Below are 21,334 nucleotides of genomic sequence, written 5' to 3'. Positions count from 1 at the left end.
CTGAGAAATTTCACGATACCACTGTTGGTCGTTTTGATGTAACTTAGGAATTAATTTTCAGCCTATTTCCTCTTTTGTCTGCTTGTCCCACTCCACAATCCCCGTTCAGGCCTTTTTTCTAGTTGTAAACAGTTCAGGGCCGTCTGTGGCTGTTTGGTTTTAATTGGACACTGTCTCTTTAAGTTTCGAGGAGATCTGTGAGCATGTTTAGTAGAACCCTCCGAGGATGGGGCTGGAGTGCCCACTAGTTCAGGCACGCCTATAGTCACCAGAATGGAGGTGCGCAGATAGCAAGGGACCAATGAACAAATATCAAAAGAAAAGAATGTCCACACCTTTATCTCCGCGGTTCTGCCAGGCATCTGTGGCCGCTCCGATCCTTCCCCCACGTGGTCTCACCCAAGATGGCGGCTCCTGGAGCAGCCGAGCGTCCCGGACTAGAAAGCAATGGATTTCTTGCTTCTGCCACAAATTCCCCCAGCTGTGAGTCTTCCAACCTTCTAAATATTCCTTTATATGTGGTTCAGAGTTCTGGGACCAGCCCCTGAGCCTGCTTGGTCTAGTATTCTGTGTTGTTGTTGGCAGAGCTCTTTACTACATGTCCACCCGATCTGCCATCTTGTTTGTTCTCTCAAGTGTTTTGTTTATTTTTTTGACTTCTTATTGTGAATTGGTGAAGGTTTATAGATAAGATCTTGTTGTCTGCAACAACCTTTATCCCACTTCCTCCCTGTGACACCCCATTTACATCTTATATTTAACAAGTTAATAAGACAAAAATGTTTGTTGTACACTTACAAAACAAAAAATATGTTCATTGAAATGTCCAAAGGGCACATTCTGCCTGGCAGCCTCCTGTCTGCAAACACATAGCCATCTTCTCTGCTGTCGCTGCTTCTCTAGGTACAGATCTCACACTCCACTCATGCTCTTCCTTCTTGATGGTCCTGGGAGTGTCTGGTCCTGAAATGAAAGATTACCTACTCTCTCCTTTTAGGTACACATCTTCTACAATTATGGTTGTGACAATTGTAATTAATCCTCACAGTTACTCACAATTGAGTCATAAAATCCTATCACCATCTTCCCCCATCCCCTTTCACTAGATTTTTCTGGGAAAGAAGGAAACTATTCAGTGGGGGTTCTAACTTACTCCCAACATTCTGCAACTAAGAACACTCATGAAAACTGGTAAACCAGCCACTTCAGCCATTGACTCCCCTCCCCCATTTTTAATAGCCAATGGCTAAACTTCTCATCCCTATCAAACCCAGTACACTGAGCAATGGTGTTTTGTGATACGGAGAATCTTTCCATTCCGGTTGGAATGTTGAGTCATGGCATTCATAGACAAAAGTCTAGTTTGTCAAGCTGTAGCAATTTGCACTTGTTCTGAGTATCAAATGTCTTTATCTTTCACAGTTTGAGTTCTGGTCAACTAACCAACCATCCAAGCTAGGTCAAATGGGTTGCAAGTCTGAGAGTTCACACACACCTGCCTCCACTTCAGACCAGCTGTCCACTTCACACTCAGCCGTAGCCTCCAGGGGCTTAGTTAATGCCCATGGGCTCAGGGGTTCACACATTTTCCTAAACTTCAGACCAGCTGGCACTTCCTCCTCTCTTTCACATCTCAAAGTCAACCAATGCCAATGGAATATGGCCAAACTCAGCCCATGTCTTCATTGCTGCGTTTCCCCCAGTTATACTCACAAGTGGACCCAGATTGTCACCAGTGTTTATGGGTTCCCTTTGTGTTTCACTCCTAGAAGGAGTCCACAGGGTTTTCAGTAGTTGATTTTTGTGGAAGTAGATTATAAGACCTTTTTTTCTGAGGTGACTTTGGGTGGATTTGAACCTCCTTTCATTTAGCAGATGAACTCATTGATTGTTTGCACTACCCAGGGAGTCTCACTCCGTTATTAGAAATATTTTAAATCTACTCAGATGAATTTTTAGAATTTTTATTTCTTGTCATCAGCGTAATGTTGTTAGGTGCTGTGGTGTTGGTTCCGACTTACAGTGTGACCCCATGGGAAAGAATAAAACTGTCCAAATTCGTTTTCCAGGCTATAATCTTTATAGGAAGGAGCCCTGGTGGTGCTGTGGGTTAGGCATTGAACTGCCTACCACAAGGTCAGCAGTTCTAATCTATCAGCTGCTCTGTGGGAGAAAGATGAAGCTGTCTGCTTCGTTAAAGATTTGCAATCTAAGGAATCCTGTATGTATATAGGGTTACTGTGAGTAAGAATTGATTCTTTGGCAGTGGGGATCTTTACAGGAACACATCACCTGGTTTTTCTCCTGTGGAGCTGATGGGTGGTCTTGAACTACCAACCTTTGGTTAACGGCCAAGTTCGTAACCACTGCACCACCAGGACTCCACATCAGCACCATAATCACCACTATAAAAAGAATTTTGATTTAATGATAATTTCACTGTGTCAGGTACCATCTTTACACTAATTATCTCATTTAATTATTTTTGTCACTTTTTAAGTAAGAAGAGAAAGATGTTTAATAATTTGCCAACTAGCATGTGACAGAGCCAGGGTTCAAATTTAGGCATGTTTGATTCCTGGGCCTCTGCTTTTACCCTGAGCCATCTTAGGCCCCGCTTTTCATTTACAAATTCTAAACTGAGCCCCAAAATGCAAAAGCATTTGCCAAGGATTCCTGGTAGCATAATGAGTTACCCCACATAGGGTTTCTGAAGCTATAAATCTTTTCAGGAGCAGAAATCCTCATCTTTCTCCCACGGGAAGGCTGGTAGTTTTCAACTACTAACCTTGAGGTTAGCAGCCTGACTTGTAACCACTACGCTACCAAAGCTCCTTCCAAGGTGTCCTGCTGTTGCTGCTGCTGTTATATGCTGTGGAGTCAGTTCCCACTCATAGCGACCCTCTATGTACAGGGTTTCCAAGGCTGTAAATCTTTACTGAAGCAGAAAACCTCATCTTTCTCCCACAGAACAGCTGGTAGTTTCGAACTGCTGACCTTGCGGTTCACAGCCCGATTGGTAACCACTACACTACCCCAAGGCTTCCTAGCTGGTGGCAAAGCTAGGGTTCCTGTTAGGTACTCCCTTCCTGCCCTCCTTCAGACTCAGAGACGGCTTCAGAGCCTCATCCTTAAAGAAGCAGCCAGCGTCTTTCTCCCAGAGCCACAGGCTAACAAAAACAATAAGACCTGCTTATAAAAAGTGTCCTTTCTGCATCTCATAAAGCCTTAATTTCTTATAAAGGCTTAAATCCTTACATTTGTCTATAATTATGAAAAGTCCCCTTTCAATCAAATTCTTGCTCAATTAGAGCATAAACTGCCATAATTCCTTCTCTCCTTTTCGCCCCCAGGAAAGAGATGTCATTTCATTGTCACAGAGAGAAATGACTTAATTCACCAAACAGCAAAGGCAAGGGCCAGGCAGTCAGCTGCATACTTCCTCCTGAATAACCTGAGGTAGTCGTGGATATGAATGGCTTTTGCTAGCATGCTTTTCTGTTTGTCTTTTACAGACTCAGTTTTGGAGCTCCAACTAGCTAATATATATATTCAGTCATTGGATTTCACTATTAATTTAATTCTTATTGAACAAACATTCTAAAAGAAGATGATAGTGAAGAAGTGCTAATGGAAATTGTTTAGGACAAGATTGATTGTTAAATAAAAATGTAAAAAAATCCATATTATAAAAGTAAAGGGATTATAGTAAAAGAAAAATGGTTTTAATGTAAACATTTTTTTAATGAGAAACAAGAAATAGCCTGTATCAAGGATTCTTGCTTTTGTTCATCTTCCAAAGAATTTTTTTTTTTTTATTGTGAATTATGTGATAGTTTACATGGGAGAACAATAGTTTTACTTTCATGCTATGGTATATCGTTTCATTGCCATGGTTACAATCCCCTCCATGCATCATCACCTTACCAAAGGGTATACACTACAAGCCTGCCCCCTGGTCATCAGCACATAGCCCCTCTCCCTCTCTGTGTCTGAAGTCCCCAACTGCTCCATCTCTCCATGCCATCATCTCTGCCTCCATCTCAGGCATCACTGTTTCTCTGGGTAGGGTCCCGCTCTCTGCTCTTCTCCCTTGATGGTCCTAGGGACCTCTGCTCCTAGACTGAAAAGTTAATCACTCCCCTCCTTGCTATAAAATGTCTGCCTTTACATTTCCAACCCTCACAATCAGTCCTGATAACAATTATTCACTATTGTATCACAAGAGACCCATCTGCATTTCATTTCATCAGCCCCACCTAGATAGATTGGATACTACTCTGTGGAGATTCTACAGTGCTCCACGCCCTCTGCCAAATAATTTTTTAACAGCTGTTTTCCTATATCAATTAATTCCCAAAGAAAAAGCAATGGTACAAATCCATACCAAAAAGGAGTAAAGTTTGAATAGAGTGGACAAATTTCTTACTTCACTTATCTACTTTAAGCAACTCTGTCATGCCTGAATTTTCTTTTTTTTTTAATCATGTGTTTTCGGGAATGGAAGACATGCTGAATCATTAAGTGTATCTGATTTTTTGGTACATAAGAAATTTTGTGATAAAATCATAGATTTTGATATATATTATGTGAGCTACATTATGTCTCCTGGAAACTGGGGAGTAGCTCTATGTGGGATGTATATACTGTTCTTGGTATGGCAGTGTTGTAGGATCAGCACTGGACTTTGAACCACCAGGTCAGCACTTCAAACCTACCAGCTGCTCCTCAGCAGCCCTGTACTGAGTCACCATGAGTCAGAACTGACTTGATGGCACTTAACAACAATATACTACTCTAGACTTTGGAGGTAAATTAAGTGGTACACATATGTTTCTCATCTAATCCCTTTAGCAGGATCAAACCATGTATGCTGCCAGAAGATGTGGTATTTGCAAAAATGCGGAGTCATTACCAGACACGCAATTTCCAAATAGCGCACAGGAATCTGGAAACAATACTTAACAAGGCTTATCTCACTGAACAAAAGCCAAACGCGACAACAGTTTTGCAGTTACACCTCGAGGAGGTATCACCCCATCCAGTATTTTGTAAAAACAGTACTTTGTGGCACACACCTGCTTCTTCCATTTCTAGCAGTTATAGGGTAACTGCCTAAGAAACTTGAGAGATTGTAAAAGTTGGTGGATACTGTATAGTCACCAGCCGAATAATGAGGTCTTGTACCTCCTTTGAAGGACTTGTTCACAAGCTGATTAGAATATCTGTCACTCATCATTCTTGAAGACTGTTATTAAGCCCAGAGTCTCCACCCAGCCCTGAATCTAATCTTTTATTACAAGTACAGACTTCAGGGCCTGCCTCACACCCGTGGGGTTTTCTGAAATTATGGCTCTGAGAGTTCCCCTTAGAGCATGTGGTCAGTATGCTTTTCAATCTTAGCTGGTATGTCAGCATTCAAGATGATTTTTAGTTTGCATGCTACCTAGATTCCACAGTTATTCTCTTTCTCCCTTTTTTCCCTTTAGGCAGCTGTACTTAACCACTCCTTGGTAATTTCTAGAGGATAGATGGTACAGAGAAAAGTTCCCCCTTTAGTTTATTTTGCTGCTTATTAGTGTCTCTGTTACAGGCATAATTTTATTATTGAAGGAAGTTGAATAAATAACTTAAAAAAGATCTGGAGGCAATCTGATCTCTGGTTTCTTCTGTTCTTTGTTGTCTGTGTGCATTATTGGAATCCTGGTGGGGCGTTGTGGGTTAATGCGCCTGATTGCAAAGTCATTTGAACTGCAAGGTTGGCTGTTTAAGCTTACCAGCTGCTCCTTGGAAACACTACACAGAGTCACTATGGTTTGGAACCGACTCGACGGCACTTAACAACAACAACAACAACAACATGTGCATTATCAAGGAGTCCTGGTGGTACAGGGGTCAATTATTTGACTGTAAATACTTGGTGATTCAAGCCTAGCCAACAGCTTCACATAGCAGTCTGCTCTGGTAAAAGATTTGTTGTTGTTAAGCACCATTAAGTCAGTTTTGACTCAAAGCAATCCTGTATAGGGTTTCCAAGGAGCGTCTGGTGAGCTTGAACCATTGACCTAATAGTTCTAACTGAATTATTATTTTTTTTTTTTAAGGAATTTTTTTTTTTTTTTTTTAAAGATTGAAGGTGTGTATGGGTAATTAGTACTTTGAGGTTCTTTGGCATTGCTTTGGACTTTCTTTTGCTTTAGTTTTGGGTTTTGATGTTTTTGCCAGTTCACTTTATGACTAATGCTTCAAAATATTATGTGTATGTAGGGTTCCCAGTAAATGCTCAATAAATATAAGTTGGCTTGCCATTCTTTCCTAGAAATCAAAGCCCAAGTTCTACGTGCTTTCCATGTTCCCGTACCCTTCTGGCAAGCTGCACATGGGCCATGTGCGGGTCTACACCATCAGCGACACCATTGCACGGTTCCAGAAGATGAGAGGGATGCAGGTAAGGACAGGCAACTACTGAAACAGCCCTATTCTCCTTTACTTGGGACAGCAGGCGTTGTTGTAATATGTGTTCAAAAGACAAATGAAGAGAGCAGATGTTGGTTAAGATTGGGACAGCTTTGAAGATAAACATGAAAGACTTAGTGCTTCCTTTGATGAATCAGAAAACATTATAATAAAGCATTCGTGTTAATTGGGGGGATAGTGTGTGCTGGATGTTTTGTTTGGGATGGAGGTGGAATGAAAGGTAAATGTAAATGTGCTAACATATGCTACCTGCCCAGGAGCAGAGCACAGTCGGCTGGGGGTGACACACATATAAATAATCAATGTACAGGGCAGCGAATGAATCCAGTAGTACAAATATGCATCAAATGATGGCGGTAAAAGATGGAACCGCAAGAATTTGTTTTTTGTTTTTTTCCTGTTCTGTGTTTTCCATATTCTCTAGTGAGCATGTATTTATTTTATAATGGGTAAGAATAGAAATTTTACGTGAGTACTATAGTTGGGAAATAACACCAGGGAAGGTTGGAAAGGCTCTACTAATGGGGAATATCTGACATGGGTCTTGAAGGGTTTTTATTTTATCAGGTAAACCTCTGTAAGGCCTAGTTTCCTCTCATCTGTAAATTGGGGATAAAGAGTATCTACCCCATTGGAGCTGTGTGCTAATACATCAGACTACAAAATTGTTTGAACTGCAAGGTCGGTGGTTCAAGCTCACGACCTGCTCCTTGGAAACCCTATAACAGGATTGCTATGAGTCGGAATCAACTCGACAGCACTTAACAACAAGTCCCATTGGCCTACTGCAAGAATTCAAAGAGGATGACTTTGAAGCACTTAGTACACACCTGGCACATAGTACGTAAGCTATTGGCTTGACTAATGAACACTAATGAAATGGACAAAGATGTGCAGTCAGCTCTCAGAAGGCCCCTGACTGCCAGTCTGGCAGTCACTATTTCTTAGTTACATGCAGTGTCCGATGGATGACCCAATAAGCAAGGTAAGCGCAGGCTTACTTGTGCATACTTAATTATATGTAGTGAACTGTTTCACATTTTTTCAATACATCAGAAATGCTGCTTCTAGGTATGGCTGGAATCTGTCTCACTCCCAACCCCACAGCACCTTTCTATAGAATCAAAGTTGATTTTCAAATTTACAATCCCTGACAAGGATGGAGTATGGGGTTTGTTTGTGTTTAGTTACTCACCTGTAGTGAAGAGTTTCACCATGAAACCCATTTGAAATTTTTCACTATAGATAAGTATGTAAGCCTAAGTCAGCCAGTGGTTACCTTGCTTATTGAGTAATCCGACACTGTGTGTAACCAAGAAATATCAATGATTGCCAGCAGTGGGCAGGAGCCTGCTCACACCAGCTCCTGAGAATTGAATGTACCTATCTTTGCCCAATTTCGTCTTCATTAATCAAGTTAACAGCTTGAAATCCACCACAGCAGGAATATTTGTTGTTGTTTGGTGCTGTCAAAGAGTTCTGATTCATAGTGACCCCATGTGCCACTGAACGAAACACTGCCCAGACCTGAGAAATGGTCACAGTCGTTGCTGTGTTTAAGCACATTGTAACCACCATGTCAATCCATTGCACTGAGGATCTTCATCTTTTTCACTGACTCTCTACCGAAGATGATGTCCTTCCAAAGGGACTGGTCCCTCCTGGTAACAAGGCCAGTGTACATGAGATATCTCACCAACCTCTCTTCTAAGAAACATTCTGGCTGTACTCCTAAGATTTGTTTTTTCTTCTGGTTGTTGTTATTGTTGTTGTTAGGTGCCATCAAGTCAGAACCGACTCATAGCACACTTACCTTATGCACAGCAGAACGAAACACTGCCAGATCCTGGGCCAACTTCACAATTGTTGCCAAGCTTGAGCCCATTGATGCTGCCACTTGGCCAATCCATCTCGCTGGGCATATTCCTCTTTTTCTCTGACCCTCCACCTTCTCTAGCAAATGGTCCCTCCAGACAATATGTCCAAAGTATGAGAGACGAAGTTTGGCCATCCTGGCCTCCAAGGAACACTCTGGCTGCACTTCTTCCAACACAGATCTGTGTTGCCCATGGCACTTCCAATATTCTCCTCCAGCACCACAACTCAAAAGTGTCAGTTCTTCTACGGTCTTCCTTATTTACTGTCCAGCTTTCGCATGCTTATGTGGTTATTGAAAATCCCATGACTTGGGTCAGGTGCTCTTAGTCCTCAAGCTGACATCTTTGCTCTTCAGCACTCTAAAAAAGGTCTTGTGTAACAGATTTGCCTAATGCAATATGCCATTTGATTTCTTGACTGCTACTTCCATGAGTGTTGATAGTTGATCCAAGAAGAATGAAGTCCTTCACAACTTCATTTTTTTTTCCGTTGATAAGAATGATGTTTATTGGTCCAGTGGTGAGGATTTTTGTTTTCTTTACATTGAGATGCAATCCGCACTGAAGGTTGTGCTCTTTGATCTTCATCGGTAAATATTATAAGTCTTCTTCACTTTCAGCAAGCAAGGTTGTATTATATGCATATCGCAGGTTGTTAATGAGTCTTCCTCCAATCCTGATGCCACGTTTTTCTTCATAGAACCCAGCTTTTCAGATTATTTGCTCAGCATACAGGTTGAATGGTGAAAGAATACAACCCTGTCATATCCCTTTCTTAATTTTAAACCATTCAGTGTTCCCATGTTCTGTTCGAACAGCTGCCTCTTAGTCCATGTACAGATTCCTCATGAGCACAATTTAGTGTTCTGGAATACTCATACTTTGCAGTATTGTCCATAGCTTGTCATGATCCACACAATTGAAAGCCTTTGCATAGTCAATAAACCACAGGTAAACATCTTTCTGATATTCTCTCCTTTCAGCCAAGCTCCATCGGATATCAGCAATGATATCCCTTGTTCCATGTCCTCTTCTGAATCCAGCTTGAAACTCTGGAAGTTCTCTGTCAATGTATGCTTGCAGCTATTTCTGTATTACCTTTAGTAAAATTTTACTCACATGGGATGACAAATAGATTGTCCGATGATTTCCGCATTCCGTTGGGTCACCTCTTTGGAATGGGCACACATACGTAACTCTTCCAATCGGTTGGCCTTATAGTTGTCTTCCAAATTTCTTAGCAAAGATAAGTGAGTGTCTCGAGTGCTGACTCACTTTCTTGAAAGATTGCAATTTTTATTCCTTCATTTCCTGGAGCCTTGTTCTTTGCTATTTCCTTCAATGCAGCTTGGACTTCTTCCTTCACTATCATTGGCTCTTGAACCTCTTGAAACAGTTGAACATCAAACACTTACTTTCTTTTGGTACATTGACTCTGTGTATTCCTTCCATCTTCTCTTGGTGCTTTCTGCATCATTCAATAATTTGCCCAGAAAATCCTTCAGTAACAAAAGTGGAGGCTTGAATGTTTTTTCTTCAGATCCCTCAACTTGAGAAATGCTGAGTATATTCTTCCGTTTTGGTTTACTAACTCCAGATCTTTGCACATATTGTTAATCATATTTGACTTTGTCTTCTCGAGCTGATCTTTGAAATTTTCTGTTCAGCTCTTGGTCCTCCTCACTTCTTCCATTTGCTTTAGCATCTCTACACTGGAGAGCAAGTTTTAGTGTCTCTTTTGACATCCATTTTTACCTTTTCCTCCTTTCTTGTCTTCTTAATGACTTTTTCCTTTCTTCATGTATAGTATTTTTGATGTCATCCCACAACTCTTCTGGTCTTTGGTCTTTAGTGTTCTGTGTATCAAATCTGTTCTTCAGATGATCTGTAAATTCAGGTGGGATATATTCAAAGTCATGTTTTGGCTCTCGTGGACTTGTTTTCACTTTTTTCAGCTCCAGTTTGAATTTGCATATGAACAATTGATGGTCTTTTCCACAATCTGTCCCTTGCCTTGTTTTGACTGATGATACAGAACTTTTCCATCGTTTCTTTCCGCAGATGTAGTCCGTTTGGTCTGTGTATTGCATCTGGTTAGGTCCATGTTTATAATCATCTCTTATGCTGTCTAAAGAAAGTATTTGAAATTAACAAATCATTAATTTTGCAAAATTCTATCATGCGATCTCCAGTATCATTTGTATCACCAAGGCTATGTTGTCCAACTACTGATCCTTCCTCTTTGCTCCCAACCTTTGCATTCCAATCACCAGTAATGATCAATACATCTTAATTGCACATTTGATCAATTTCAGATTGAAGAAGTTGGTAGAATTCTTCTATTTCATCCTCACTGGTTTTAGTGGTTGGTGCATAAATTTGAATAATAGTGGTATTAACTGGTCTTCCCTATAGGTTCTTGGATATTATCTTATTACAGACAGTGTTGTACCTCATGACTGATCTGTATATGTTCTTTTTGACGATGAATGCAACATCATTCCTCTTCAATTTGTCATTCCCGGCATAGTAAACCATGTGGTTGTCAGATTCAGAATGGCCAATACCAGTCCATTTCAGCTCACTAATGCCTAAGATATCGATGTTTATGCATTCCATTAAATTTTTGACAATTTCCAATTTTCGTAGATTCATACTTTGTACATTCCATGTTTAGATTATTAATGGATTTTTACAGCTGATTATCTTTGTTTTGAGTTGTGCCCCATCAGCAAATGAAGGTCCTGCGGGCTAATCTCCCACGGGCTTTACTTCATGCGCGTCATCACAGTTAACTCTACTTTGAGGAGGCAGCTCTTCCCCAGTCGCATTATGAGTGCCTTCCAACCTGAGGGGTTCATTTTCCGGCACTATATCTGACAGTGTTTCTCTGCTATTCATAAGGTTTTCAGTGACTAAATATTCTAAAGTAGTTTGTCACTCCTTCTTCCTAGTCTGTCTTCATCTGGAAGCTCATCTGAAACCTGTCTGTCCACCATGGGTTGACCCTGTTGGTATTTAAAATACCGGTGGCGTAGCTTCCAGAATCACAGCAACTCACAAGCCACCACAGTATGACAAACTGACAGATGAGTGGTAGTCTGATAGTCCATGGTATGTTCAATATTTTTCATCAGCACCATAATTCAAATGTATTAAATCTTCTTTAGTCTTCCTTATTCATTTTTCAGCTTTCACATGCATATTAAGTGATTGAAAATCTCATGGCTTGGATCAGGCACACCTTAGGCTTTGAGGTAACATCTTTACTTTTTTTTTTAAAGTTTTTATCATGAATTATGTGTTAGTTTACATGGGTGAACATTATCTTTACATACATCCTATCATATTTTGTTTCATTGCAATGATCACAATCCCCTGCATGCATCATCAAACAATCAAAGGGTGCACCCCACATGCCTGCCCTCCGCCAGCTCATAGCCCCTCTCCCTCTCTGAGTCCAGAGTCCCCAGCCGCTCCTTCTGCCCACATCATCATCTCTGCCTCCTTCCCTAACATCATTGTCTTCCTGGACAGGGTCTCTCACTTCGCTTTTCTTCCTTGATGGTTCCAGGGACCTCCGCTCCTGGACTGAAAAATCAGCTGCTCCCCTCCTTTTGTTGCCAAACGTTTACATTGACCTTTCCAATACTCACTGTCACCTGATAGCAATCATTTCCCTGTTGAACCACAGGCGTCCTATCCCACTCACCTTTTTTTTCTGTGTGTGATAGCCAATTGATTTTTAATAAGGTGCCAAGACAATTCAGTGGAAATAAACAGTCTTTTCAACAAATGGTGCTGGGACAACTGGATATACACATGCAAAAGAATAAAGTTGGAACCCTACATCATGCCACTTACAAAAACTAATCCAAAATGATCAAAGACCTAAATGTAATAAATAAACATACAAAACTTTTACAAAAAACATGATGTAAAAAAAAAAGCAAACAAACATGACAGGCCTACAGGTTTTCAAGAGGGAGCCTAGATCCAGGGGGCATGGAGGAAGGTAGACTCTCTACTGAGTAGTATCCAATCTGTCTGGGCAGGGCTGATGAAAGGAGATGGGCATAGGCTTCTTGTGATACAATGGTGAATAATTGTTATCAGGACTGAATGTGAGGGTTGGAAATGTAAAGGTAGACATTTTGTAGCAAAAGGAGGGGAGTGACTGACTTTGCAGTCTAGGAGCGGAGGTCCCTGGGACAATCAAGGGAGAAGAGTGGAGGGCGGGACCCTACCCACAGAAGCAGTGACACCAGAGATGGAGCGGCTGGGAACTTTAGACAGGGGCTGTGTGTTGATGACCGTGGTGGGGAGGGAGGGAACAAGCTTGCAGGGTATACCCTTTGGTTGGTTGATCATGCATTGATGCTCCCCCTCACCTTTTATCAACCCCATCCAGACAGGTAGGAAACAATTCAGTGACGATTCTACCTTTCCATGTATCCTCTGGAGCTAGGTTCCCTATTGAAGTCTTGTAAGCCAGTCACTTTTTGCCTTTATAGTCCCCCCATTTTGGGTAGCCAATGTCTAAGTTCTCCATCCCTGTCAACCCTGGGTACCAAGGGGGTGGGAATGATCCTCACTATAAAGATTTGTCCGCTCCTTTGTCATACTGCATCCACAAGCATAGGTCAAGTTCATCCACTTGTAGTGAGTTACTCTTTTTTTTTTTTTCCTATTTTGTTTTCCTCTAGTTGTGTTCTAATCATCCAGCCATTGATGCCAGGTCAAATGGGTACTATCTGCAAGTGTGGGTGTTGTTATGCATCTCCCCTTACTTCATGTCAGCTGGATGCTTCACACTCTATTCTAGTCCTCTGGGGCCATGTCCCTTCCCCTGGACCCAGGAGTCCCCAGGATTAACAGGAGGCTATTGAATGTGGTCAGACTTAGTTCACAACTTCATTGCTGTTTTTCCCCCACTTCCCTTTATCAGTGACCAACGTGGTCAGCAGTAGGACCATGTGCCTCCTAGTGTATTGCATTTGAATTTCAGTCTTAGAAGGGGGTTTGTCTTGAGGGGACCTGACCACTTGCCTTGATGGCTCCCTGGAGAACAACTTGCTTGTTCTTTTAGTAGTCAGTTGGACTGCTGTTACTGGTTTTTGATTTTTCCTGCTGGTCTTTCTTTCAAGAAGTCTCTTCTGTTCTTCTAACTGCTCCAGACTGGTCTGCTTGTCCTTTCAAGTGGAAATGCCCCACCTCAGAAGATTCTGGATGGGGATCAGGATTCCACCTATGGTCTTGTGCATTGCAAAGGCTCTGCAGGGAGCCTCTTTCACTGGGCAAGTTCTAGCCCCATTTTATGTATTCCAATCATTTATAGGCTGAAGACAAACTTACAAGCTTTCTATGGTGATATTTCTGGCTATTCCTCTCTCTTCCCTTCAAGTGTCTATTTTACAATAGTAGGTAAGGGAAACCAAGATTCAAAAGACAGCCAAGAATCTTAACATCATTTCCCCACTTTTACCCATTCAAGCCATGCCTCAATCTTTGTATCCCTGAGCCTTTTGTTCCATGGTTCTGCTTACATTGTTATTTACCTCTGTCCTATTTAGCCCACGTAAACCTGCCTAGCTAATCTCCCTTTTGCCTTGTTTTTCCTTTCCCCTTCTTGTATATAGCCCCCCTCCCCAGTACCCAAACTTATTCTTTGTCTATTCCCTACCCTGTGCTCCACTTCACCAAGGAGGAGATCCGGGCAGCCAACAAACATATGAAGAAATGTTCATGACCACTAGCCATTAGAGAGATGCAAATACAAACAACAATGAGATATCATCTCACACCAGCAATAATAGCAAAGATCAAAAAAGTAAAGGACAATAAATGTTGGCAAGGATGTGGAGAGACTGGGACCCTCCTACATGGCTGGTGGGATTGCAAATTGGTCCAACCACTGTGGAAAGCAATATGGCACTTCCTCAGAAGGTTGGAAATAGAGATTCCTTATGATCCAGCAATTCCTCTACTTGGTATTTATCCACAAGAAATACGAGCCATAACACAAGTAGATAATATGCACATCAATGTTCATAGCAGCACTATTTACAATAGCAAAAAGATGGAGACAGCCTAAGTGCCCATCAACTGAAGAATGGGTAAACAAACTTTGGTACATATACACAATGGAATATTATGCCACCCTGAAGAATAACAAGGAAGCAGCAAGCTACCACATGGATGAACCTTGAGGACATTATGCTGAGTGAAATCAGTCAGTCACAAAGGAGAAATACAGCATAGGATCATTATTGTAAAAGATTAAGAAAAAGCACCTACCCTAAAAGTGGGGGGTGGTGGATTTTTGTTGTTATTGTTGGTTACCAGGATGTATGGGGTGAGGTGAAGGGAGGGACAGCTTTACTTTTTAGTGTTTTTAAGAGGTCTTGTGCAGCAGATTTGCCCCCTACAGCACTTCCTTTGATTTTCCTGACTGCTGCTTCTATGTGCATTGATTGTGGGTCCAAGTGAAATGAAACTCTTGACAACTTCATTCTTTACTCCAGGGCTGTTGATATTGGTTCAGTTGTAAGAATTTCTGTTTTTTTTTATGTTGAGGTGTAATGCACATAGAAAGTTGTAGTCTTTGAGATTCACCAGTAAGTGCTTCACATCGTTTTCACTTCCCTGCAAACAGGGCTGTGTCATCTGTACATCGCAGGCTGTTAATGAGTCTTCCTCCATTCCTGTGACATTCTTCTTCATATAGCCCAGCTTCTCCAATTATTTGCTCAGCATATAGACTGTGTAATTATGGCGAAAGGATACAACCCTGACACACATCTTTCCTGGTTTTGAACTATTCAGTATCCCCCTGTTCTGTTCAAATGACTGACTATAGGTCTATGTACAGGTTCCACATCAACACAATTATCCTTTCTAGAATTCACATTCTTCACGGTATTATCCACATAATTTGTTATGTTCCACACAGTTGTATACATTTGCATAGCCAGTGAAATGCAATTAAACATCTGTCTGGTATTCTGTGCTTTCAACGAAGATCCATGTTACGTCATTAATGATATCCTTTCCTTCTAGATCTCCTTCTGAATCTGGCTTGAATTTATGGCAGGTCCCTGTGGATGTACTACTACAACCATTTCTTTTTTATTATCTTCAGCATAATTTTACTTCCATGTGATATTAATGATATTGTTAGATAATGTCTACATTCTGTTGAATCACCTTTCTTTGAAATGGGTCCATATGTGTTTCACTTCCAGTTGGTTGGCCAGATGTCTTCACATTTCTTGGCGTAGAGTAGTTAGTGAGTGCTTCCAGTGCTGCGTACAGCAATCAGCAGATGCTACAAATCCAGGTTTTGGTTTGTTTTTTTCATCTCAGAGAGTCGGTTGGTAAACATTTACTATAACCTACCTAGCTATATCCTGGTGTGGCGCTATGGGCTAATGCGTCAGACTGCAAAGTCATTTGAACGGGAGGAAAAGATGAGGGAGGCAGTGTGCTTTTATAGAAGATTCCATTCTTGGAAACCCTGTGGGGCAGTTCTATCCTGTTTTATAGGGTCTCTGTGAGTGGGAATGGACTCAACAGCAGGGGGTTCAGTGGGGAGTGGGTTGCTGTGTATATTCTCAATAACAACAAAATTAATTTAGGAGAAGACAAAAAAGAAACAACGTATTGCAAAGACAACAATGTGTAACGGAGTTTTCATGTGTAACTTGATTAAGAGTAGCAATAATAAGGTAGTCTTGAGATTTCAATCTTTAAGCAGCAGGGGCCATTTGAAGCCAGTGATAAATGATTCTCTTTAAGAAATCAGAAAAGTCTGTTCTGGCAATTGGTTTCTTCTTGAACTCATAGAATGTCTGGTGACGTATTTAAAGTTTAGGGCCATATGGTGATTTTGTTGTGTTTTCATATGTTGTATGCACAGATGGTGGGAAAATAAAATTACCCGCCTCCCACCTTGCTGTCTCCCCAGCACCTTCTGGTCCAGAGTTGGGTGATTACAACATCAAGTTGCCAAGTCGTTCTCACGGAGCTGGGCTCAGACTAATGTGTCTCAGACACAAATCCACTAGGCACTACCCAAGTCAAGGGTTCTTCTTGGGCCTTTTTGCCATTTATTGTGGAGGACAAGGGGCAGCGCGGCCGTATGTCTGCCAGCTGCATAATCGAAATGTAATCATACACACATATGAGGAAGCCCGGGAGATTCTTCTCAAGTGAACGATAATATATGTTTCATCAGTCTCTAGGTCGCCAGTCAGTCAACAAGTGTTTATTAAGTGCCCAGTGAGTGTCTAATGCAGCATTTGGTTTTCAAATTTTCCAATCTTGGTAGCATCTGAAAGAAGATAGTGGGTTTCCAGGGCTGATCATTTTATATGAAGTTTGAAGAGGTGGATGAATTGCTGGTAGAGTGCATTGTTTGGCAAGTGGCTGATTTACCTCCACATCCCTAGAGGAGAGTTTCTCCTGTAGGCTCAGGGATGGTTGTCAGGATTTTTTACTCTGAAGTAATCCCTTGATTTTGATTTCTAGTCCTGTAATAATGGTGGTTATTAAATGTGCCAAACAAAAATAATTGTTCTGTTTCTCATTTCTTGGAAATAAAAAGTATTGAATCTACTCCAAAGAAACCCCAACACTGTCTGAAAATAGCGTTTTCTGAGAAGCAGTAACTATGCTGCTCTCAATTAGAAGCCGAATTGATTTCAAATACAAAACTTCTCTGGACTCTTCGTTGAACTCTCGGTGTGGCACTGTTCAATAAGCAAACCACAAGGTCAGCAGTTCAAGCCCACCAGATGCTCCTTGGAAACCCTAAATAGGGTCACTTTGAGTTGGAACCAACTCAACGACACTTAACAACAACAACTCTAATTAGTCTTATTTCTGTGTTGGAAGACGAACTGTCCCTTTGCATTTTCCTTTTCTTAAAGAATATATTTTTTAAATTGTATACTTACCACTGGACTAATAAACAGCCATCTTATTAACGGAGAAAAGATTGAAGTTGTCAAGGTCTTCGTTCTTCTTGGATCAATTATCAACACTCGTGGAAGCAGCAGTCAGGGAATCAAACGACGTATTACATCAGGCAAATCTGCTGCACAGGATCTCTTTAAAATGTTGAAGAGCAAAGATGTCAGCTTGAGAACTAAGAGCGCCTGACCCATGGTACTTTTAATAACTTCATATGCATGAGAAAGCTGAACAGTGAATAAGGAGAACCATAGAAGAATTGATGCTTTTGAGTTATGGTGTTGGAGGAGAATATTGAAAGTGTTGTGGGCTGCCAAAAGAACAAACAGATCTGTGTTGGAAGAAGTGCAGCCAGAGTGTTCCTTGGAGGCCAGAATGGCCAAACTTCGTCTCTCATACTTTGGACATGTCAGGAGGGACCAGTCGCTGGAGAAGGATATCATGTTTGGTAAGGTGGAGGGTCAGAGAAAAAGAGGAAGAATCCCAGTGAAATGGATTGGCAAAGTGGCAGCATCAGTGGGCTCAAGTGTGGCAACAATTGTGAGGTTAGCTCAGGACCAGGCAGTGTTTCGTTCTGCATAGAGTTGCTCTGAGTCGGTTCTGACTCGACGGTGCCTAATAACAGCAACATACTTAGAATTACAATATAGTTTTCTTTAAAAATAAAAAGACCCTAAATAAGGCTATAGTTCCCTCTGACCCCTTCTATCCTCCATATCCTGCGTATATCCCACCAAAGCCTTGTGTGTGCACTGACATATGTAGCTGTTTCTCCTGTATCCCTTTCTTGTAGTGTTTGCCATCCCTCCTGCCTGCCAATCAAGAGATGCCCACAGTTCAGTTCAGAAGGGGGCAGGAGGCCCTGCCAGGGTGGGCCATGGCCACGTGACAGTGCTGACATCAGAGTCTGGCCTAGCCCCAGTGCCCAGACATCACCTTCTGGCAAGCTTTGGTCAGACTGCCAGGCTCATCTGATACGTATGTTTGCCCCCATCAGTAACTCCTGGTCTTCGGTCTTCATAACTGACCTTGGCCTGGCCGTGACTCCTCTTTGATACCACAAATCCTGGTATGTTTTGCAGTACTGCTAGTGTTCCTGTGCTGGGTTGTGGCCAGTTAGCTGTCTGATCTATCCACTGCTTTGTTTCATGTGGCAGAAGCGCTGAGCCTTGGAGACTATGTGGTCTGGTCTTAGCTGGCCTCTAGCCAGTTTTGAACAGTAGGAAATCCTGGGTACATTGGAGGGCACTAGGAGGGAAAGAAACACGGGAATTTCTACCTTTCTGTCTCCTCCGTTAATCCAGTTCCATTTGGGCAGAACAGCCTGTTTCAGCTGCTGCCGCTGACCTTAGCCTTTGTGCTCTTGTTAGCCTTCCTTCCTTCCTGTGTTTTTTCCATCCTGAGGTGATGCTGGTTTCTTGTTGTCATAAATTTTAGGGTTGTTTCACCGTCCTCTTGGCTTCTCCCTGAATTTAAAATAATTAAAATATCTATTTAAAGGAATAGCTGGAAATGATTGTTCTTCAGACTTTTGAAATTTATTTTATGGATTTCCAAGTTATAGCTACTAGGACTTTTTCATAGTTTCTTACCTGAATAATTTTACACTTAATTATACTTAAATGGAGGAGCTCTGGTTGCAAGTGGTTACGAATCAGTCTGCTAACCTGAAGGTCAGCAGTTCGAAACTACCAGTCGTTCTGCGGGAGAAAGGTGAGGCTTTCTGCTTCCTCAGAACCCCTGTGCAGGGTCACTGTAACAGAACAGACTCCACGGTACTTACCAACAGTACTTAAATGACCATTAGTAGTCTTCCGCAGTCTTCTGTGATGTCACATTTCCATCTTTCTAATTGGTATTATGCCCTAGGATTTTATAAATAATTTTATTAGAAGTAATTCTACGCATTCTGGATACTGATTTTTTTTTTTAATTGCCTTGTTGGCAGATGTGAGCTATAAGTGTTACTAACTCTGAAACTATGAAAGGAGTAAACCAACTTCCAGAGAGGGGAAGCAAAGTGCTTGAGAATGAAAAAGGACAGTTGAGTTCTTCTGGTGAATGGTTTGGGGTATCTTGGCCATCGTGAAATCAAAGAGAAGAAACTAGGCATCATCCACCTTGACTCGAGATATTTGTTCTGAATGATGTTTAAGAGACCAAGATGCAAGCAAGGGTGGCAAAGGAAGCATGTAATGCAGTGTTCTTTATATAAAGAGGCCATACAGACAGGACCTGAAAATAGAATGTGTTGCCTGGGGAAAGGTGACTAGCTTTGGTGTTTTATTATCTTGTAGCTCTCTTCACTTCATATCTCCTATCACTCACTGTCTCCCATTTTTGCGTCTCTTCATATGCCGGCTCTGTTTTCTCAGATACCTCCACAGGGTGGGAGGCAGGGTCACCTGGAGCCCTGGTCTCGTCCTTAACTCCAGAGCAAGGAGGGAAGAGAGCGCTGCTCCATCCCACTCCACTCCACGTAGCTCTGTAGGAGGCTAGGGAACGACTCTGGTTGGTCTAACCCTGGGCACATTCTTCCCTCTGGAGCAGTTCCCCCAAAGAAGAGGAAGATATTTTTGAAAGGATGACGCACTCAGGGTGTACCACACTTAGCAAGAGGCAAGGAGACCTCTGGTTAAAAAAATCAACTGGATTGAGACTGTCTAGTCAGGTTTCTAAAACTGCACTGATGAGGTTAAATCTGGGAATATATGCATAAAGATATTAGAATATGTTCCTCTCTCTTTTTATTGTATTGTGAAAACATACAAACCAAACCATCCATCACTTCAACAACTTCCACACTTACAAGTCAATGACATTGGTTACATTCTTCATATTGTTTCATCTTCATTGCTGTTCTCACCCAAACCATTCTACCACCATTAGTATAAACTCAATGCCTCAAACAAAAACTTCCCCTTCCCTCCATCCTTTCACCACTGATAAGCATTAATAATCTTTTGTTTATGTTTCCTGATTTCCTATATATGAGATCATACTGTATTGCCCTGTTGCTCAGCGTGTTTCAGGTTTCATCCATGTTGTAGCATGTAGTAGGACTTCATTTCTCTTCACAGCAGTGTAGTATTTCATTTCTACTATACCACATTTTACTTAGTCATTCCTCTCGATGGAGCTTTCGGTGGTTTGCACTGTTTGGCCATTGTGAAAAGTGCTTCAGTGAACTATGGGTACACATGTATGTGTTCCTGCTTTCACTTCTAGGTAGGTACCTTAGATTGGGATTGCTAGGTCATATGCTGATGTTCAACTATTTGACAAACCGCCAAACTATTTTTTACAATGGCTGTACCATTTTACATTCTCACCAGCAGTGGATGAAATTCCAATTTCTCTATAACCTTGCTAACCACTTGTTATTTTGTTTTATTTTAATATATATATATATATAGCTATTCTAATTGGGCTGCGAACCTTAAGGTCAGCGGTTCGAAACTACCAGCCGCTCCGCGGGAGAAAGATGAGGCTTTCTACTCCCGTAAAGATTTACACCCTCGGAAACCCTGTACAGGGTCGCTATGGGTCGGACCCGACTCGATGGCACTTAACAACAACAACAACAATTGGGTTAAGGTAGTATCACAGTCTGGCTTCTTTTTGTCATTGTTAAAGTGCCATCAAGTCTGTTCTGAATCATAGCCTTCTTGTATAGAGTTTCTGAGGCTATAAATCATTCTGGGAGCAGAGAGCCTCATCTTTTTCCCAAGGAGAGACTGGTGAACTCAAACCACTAAACTTTCTTGTCCTACAGTGCCACTGCACTCCCCATATGGCTTAGAACTTTAAAAAATATATACACACACACTTGTATGCCAACATTGTTTGTACAAATGTCCATGATATAATGTTAAAAGACAAAAAAGGCAGGTCATAAAATGTGTACAGTATGTTCCATTTCCAGTCATGTTACATATGCTTATATATATGTGAGGGTAAGTCAAAAAGCATTGTTCTAAAATGATAAACTTTTTGTTTTTAATGTT

At 41.4% G+C, this 21,334-nt stretch overlaps 1 protein-coding gene across 1 annotated transcript in view; it reads left to right on the top strand.

The window, feature by feature from the left end:
• LARS2 (leucyl-tRNA synthetase 2, mitochondrial) overlaps window positions 1-21,334 on the top strand; it is a 255,884-nt gene that overhangs the window by 6,314 nt on the left and 228,236 nt on the right. The window contains exon 2 of the mRNA XM_006868824.1: window positions 6,320-6,448. Coding sequence (XP_006868886.1) covers window positions 6,320-6,448 — 129 coding nt within the window. The remainder of the gene's footprint in view (window positions 1-6,319; window positions 6,449-21,334) is intronic.

Source organism: Chrysochloris asiatica, unplaced genomic scaffold (assembly GCF_000296735.1).
Source record: "Chrysochloris asiatica unplaced genomic scaffold, ChrAsi1.0 scaffold00124, whole genome shotgun sequence".
Lineage (NCBI taxonomy): Eukaryota > Metazoa > Chordata > Mammalia > Afrosoricida > Chrysochloridae > Chrysochloris > Chrysochloris asiatica.
The sequence above is the reverse complement of the archived record's forward strand: the minus strand, read 5'-3'. Positions and strand labels throughout refer to the sequence as shown.